The sequence below is a fragment of the Musa acuminata genome, chromosome BXJ1-8 (assembly GCF_036884655.1).
Source record: "Musa acuminata AAA Group cultivar baxijiao chromosome BXJ1-8, Cavendish_Baxijiao_AAA, whole genome shotgun sequence".
NCBI lineage: Eukaryota > Viridiplantae > Streptophyta > Magnoliopsida > Zingiberales > Musaceae > Musa > Musa acuminata.
Window position 1 is genome coordinate 34,144,648 of NC_088334.1, and position 5,348 is coordinate 34,149,995.

General features: G+C 39.8%; 1 protein-coding gene across 1 annotated transcript; it reads left to right on the forward strand.

Moving 5' to 3' along the window:
* Positions 1–3,617: 3,617 nt before the first annotated feature.
* On the forward strand, positions 3,618–4,741 carry LOC135587732 (36.4 kDa proline-rich protein-like). The gene is made up of 2 exons (XM_065079458.1): positions 3,618–4,440; positions 4,537–4,741. Exon 1 carries the CDS (start codon positions 3,653–3,655, stop codon positions 4,433–4,435), a length of 783 nt encoding a protein of 260 aa, XP_064935530.1. The 5' UTR covers positions 3,618–3,652; the 3' UTR covers positions 4,436–4,440; positions 4,537–4,741.
* Positions 4,742–5,348: the final 607 nt, after the last annotated feature.

The window sequence follows — 5,348 nt, forward strand, 5'->3', positions numbered from 1 at the left end:
AAGCAGGAAGAATCATGTTAGACCGGAGTGAAACATGTCAGAAGATTGGATGTCGAGCCGGAGGATCGGTCGACGTATAGGCAGAAGGTTCCGGGCCATGAGTTCGGGCATTGGGCCAAGAAGAGCGGAAATTGCACTAAAGAAATCGAAGTTGCTGAGGTCAACTAGCCGATTGAGTAATAAGTCGTAAGAAAGGACGATGCGTCAAAGAATCAGACGAAGCATCGATGAACCAATGATATGCTGGACAACATGATTTAAGCTTTGTAATAATTGTCTAGATCAAAGTAGGTTTTATTTGTGCAAGATTAACCACGATAATGATCAAGGCAAAAAGTAAAATGAAGTTCCGAAGTCAAAAACGAGATTTCGTTGGGAGTTCGAGAGTTCATTGGAAGTTTGGACATTCGTCGGAAGTTCCATTGGAATTGACCGAGAAGTCTAGGAACTTGCCAGAGAAGCTCGTCGAAACTCGCCAAGAAGATCGTCGTGAAGTCCAAGAGCTTGCTAGGAGTTCGCTGGAGTATTGCCGAGAGATCGTTAGAAGTTTGCCAGAAAAAATCGGACTTATTTAGCTTAGTGTATGCCTTAAATTTCATAGTTAGCATATAATTGGGTTGGAATTAGGCCAACTCAATTAGGGGCCAATTGGGCCCAAGGTTGGACTGTGTTGGGTCAAGTGAAAGGCCTAAACAGTGTCTCAACAGGTGGCACCATTGTGGCACTATCCCGAGACTGTGTCAGGTGGTGGTATCGCTGGTCTGGGTAGTGGTACCGCCTAGACTTAGTCTCCGAGACTGTTAAGCAGTGGTACCGCTAGTCTGGGCAATGGTACTGTCCAAACACAGTCTCCCAGGTGGTGATACTGCCAGATTGGGTGGTGGTACCACCTAGTATCAATGCTGTAGGCGGTGGTACCGCCTAACACAAGCGGTGGTACCACTAAGACCTAGGATGAGACTCTTTTAGACTCCAAGTTTGAATCCACTTGAGGCCTATAAATTCCTCTCTCATCCCAAAAAAAATAGAAAAACTCTATTGTAATCTTGTGAGAACTCATCTAAAAACTCTATGTGCTAGTATAGTTTTAGAGAGGAGTGAAGGGAGTATAAAGGTTGTCTCCTATACCTGTGAAAATGAGAAGAGGGTTGTAAAATGGTAGTTAATCTTTGCCCGTTAAAAGAATATCGTTAGTAGATGCTGATGGCCTCGACGGAACGGGAATCGGTGGAGTGGGTGTAGGTCACAACGATTGAACCACTATAAATCAGTTTATATTTTTGTTCTACTTTTAATTATCATATTACAAATTGATTTACTTAATTTATTTACTCATGATATTGTTACAAACGTTTCAAAGTTAAGCATCTTTCCGAGATCGATTTTAATCTTACGAGAATTTTTCAAATCGACGTTTTTACCACTGCACTAATTCACCCCTGCTCTTAGTGCCGACTCATTCCTATCAAAATACACTTAGTATCATCAATTTTAATAATTTTCATGCTTCATATTACATGTATGTATTGAATTTAGAGGCCTAAACAGTCTCATATTAAACTAAAATGTTCTTTATGTAATTGATAAGAAACTAATTTGTGAATAGGTGTGGTTAATTTCCATCATCTTAGATGTTTAATAAGTATGCTAAATAGATTCATTATCAATTATCTTTCTATTACTCTTTCTCTTAAGGAAGAAGATACATTCTATTCTAAGACAAAATAATTAAAAGAGAGAAGGGAGATAGAGAGGCTAATTAATAGAGAAGACATATTAGAGAACAATCTTGATGCATAAGAGTTGTGTGGGGGAGGATCTAATCTCATAAAAACTAACTCTAGAACCCTCAAGTTGAGTTGAAATTAACTAAATCATAATATGAATTTTAGTGTTAATTAGACCCTAAACTCGAGTTTAAACACCCATAAAATTATCTAAAAAATACTTTCTTATTGCTCGAATGCTTTTTCTATCTTGAGGATTGTTTGGCTTCCAACTCTATCTGCCCCTTCATGATCTTATCTACATTCTAAGTCAATCAATTTTCGCTTGAAATATGATTTGATAGAGATGAGGCTACACCAAGGTTATTATACCGCTAACCCTTAAATTCTAATGAGTATGAGAGTTGCATCAAGTAAAACGCAAGATGAAAGAGAAAAGCTTGGTGAGACAACGAATAGATAGGCAAAATTGTACTCTACAAGAGCCAAGACAATTGTCTTCTTTTGTCAGAGTAATAATCTAATTTGATCCATTCTCGAACGAGCTGATAATAGTGCCAAGTTTGAAGTAGGGTTGATATCAATGTTGGCGATAGCATTTCGTCTCAAACATCATTTAAGAGATCACAAACAAACAGTCACGAATAAACTAAAAAATCAAACCAAATGATATAATTCAATTATATTCCATGAAACCATTGCATGGTTCTTAGGAAGATTAAACTCTAGTGAAATTCCAGCTAACGAGAAATATAAGCATTAACGACCTTATTCAAAATTAATGTAGCTTATCTAAGAACTTTATTCCAATGTAGCACTAGTGCTTTATTTGATATTTTTGATAATTTTCAACAGATTTCACGGGCTATATATGTTGGCTGAAAGCGAGCAGGAAACATTATTATTATTATTATTATTATATTTTATTATTATAGGGATTAGGTTTTAACAAAAAAGATTTTAGATTCTTACAAGGTCAAGACATATATGGCTGCGATGCTTAATCACTTCTTTGGCACAAGTCGTCCTTTCACGATCCTCAAGATCCCTAGGCCATGGTAGTTAAAATCTAGAGAATGTACAATAGCATCGTAGTAGATTTGTATCACATCACACAGATTTGGATTGATCATTGAGGCAGACCTTCAATCATTCGGATGGATCAACTCATTTATAGATAGATAATATGAAAGGCTGTATCATTTTTAAGCACGTATTCCTTAAATCCTAGCATTTTAGTGTTGATACTAAGGGAGAAAAATTTTTAGTGATATTACCATGCAGTTTGACTTCTTTGATCCATAACAAAATCCCTTTAAAACAAGTCTTGTAATTTTAATTCTAAAATGAATGCCAATAGTAGATTTTTTTTTTTTTCTTCTTCTTCAATCAATTTTAATTTTTAATGATGTTACACTTCAAATATTATTATTATTATTATTTTTATTTTTTATGTAAGATAAGTGATGAACTTAAGACTCAAATCTTTATCAACTAAATTAGTCGGCAGATAAAATTTTGAACCCTCAATCTTTGAGTAAATAATTCTTATATACTATCACCTAAAATATGTCAAATTATACTTCTAACCCACCCTTTAACCATTGATGATGAGAGGGCATCTATCATACACAATCATCATTCTAATATTTTAGAAAAATTGTAATTATCGATAGCAATATATTGGGATGCATCACTAATTAGTTACCAAATGGGGTCCTTAATATGCTAAATTATTAGGTGCAAGCAACTCTTCCAAGCAGCGTTGGCTTGACCTGGTTGGTAAAGAAAACAATACAATGCTGTCATAGGCTTAGGAAATAGCACATCCATGTGACCTGTCTTTTAGAGCTTACACCCTCCCATCTTTAGTCCCTTATAACAGGACAACCACACCCTATCTAGTAGCAGTGTCGTTCGTAGCCATGGACTCCTCCAACCTCTCAGCTCTCCTTCTCATCTTCATGCTCGTCATTTCCTCCTCCCCTCTCTCTCTTGCCTGTGGCTACTGTCCTCCTTCTACTCCCAAGACCCCGAAAGGACCCATCACCGTGCCTCCCATCATCGTCAACCCACCCATTACCGTGCCTCCCATCGTCGTCAGGCCGCCCATCACCGTGCCTCCCATCGTCGTCAACCCACCCATCACCGTGCCTCCCATCATCGTCAACCCACCCATCACCGTGCCTCCCATCGTCGTCAGGCCGCCAATCACCGTGCCTCCCATCGTCGTCAAGCCGCCCATCACCGTGCCTCCCATCATCGTCAGGCCGCCCATCACCGTGCCTCCCATCACGTTGCCTCCCATCATCGTCAAGCCGCCCATCACGTTGCCTCCCATCATCGTCAAGCCACCCATCACAGTACCGCCTATCACGGTGCCACCAGTCATCGGTGGCGGGAAGCCACCTGGGACCGGAACCGCCGGCTGCCCACCGCCACCAGCACCAGCGAAGCAATGCCCGGTCGATGCCGTCAAGTTCGGTACCTGCCTGTATATCCTCGGCTCGCCAGTGCACATCGGCGACCCGGCCGTCACCTGCTGCCCGATAGTGGAAGGCCTCGAGGGGTTGGAAGCGGCACTGTGTGTGTGCACCACCATCAAAGGCATGTTTATGGGCATGGACTTCCTGTTTCCCCTGGCTATCCAATTGCTTGTGACCGGCTGTGGCAAGTCAATCCCTCCCGGTTATACTTGTCCCTCTTAAACATGGTAATCGTTCTAAAGCTCATGGAATCATAGAAAGCGTACGTCTGTTTGCAGCATGTAAGATACGGATCCTTCACAGGTGATTGCTGTTTCTTGTAGGTGTATATGTTTATGTTCGATCAACGAGGAGACATGAAGGGATGTCAAGGACGATGACGTTGTTGGTTTGGGGTTTTCTGTACGATTGTGGTGTCTTTGTTTGAACTGGTTGTAAGAATTGGTTCTTCCTTCTTCTTCTTTGATTCCTGTAGGCGATCTACCTGTGTGTGAAGTGCATGGAATAAAAAGTGGTCATTTCATCGTACTTGTAAATGAGAATTGCAGCATAGTGGTGTGTTTGAGTAATGGTTTGTGGCCATATAACTCCATTACAGGAAAGCTGAGCAGTGTGACTACAGATTGGAACAGAAGACATCATTGTCGGAACGAATGAATGGGTGAATAGATGCATGTGGAAGTAACACCTGAGTAGTAAGTAGTTCTTCATGGAGATAATGAGATTCCGTTGGGCCCACGTGATTGATTGGATTGGAAAGGACAATACGAAAGAAAAGAAGATGTGTATTTCATTCGATTATTATTAACTCATCTCAATCACAACGATTTTCTCTTTTATTTCTCTACGATAGAAATCTTGTAGATTCTAAACTTGGGATTGATCTCTTTAAAGAATCGATCTCCTTGGAACTCTATAGGGGTTCTTCCCTCTAAGTTACCGCTCAAAGACTGCATAAAATATTCATCTATTGCTTATAAAAAAGGATGAATACATGATTATTTATAGGGTTTCTAAACTCTAATTCATAATATGAGTCATATTCCTTTACGACTTCTAATTCTTCTCTAAGAAATAACTTCCAAATCCTAGCCGGCCTCTTCACCTTTTTAATAGGGGTCGGCTTAGGTAGGTT

Coding starts and splice junctions, on each gene's coding strand:
- LOC135587732 (XM_065079458.1), top strand. CDS start 3,653: ATGGACTCCTCCAACCTCTCAGCTCTCCTTCTCATCTTCATGCTCGTC.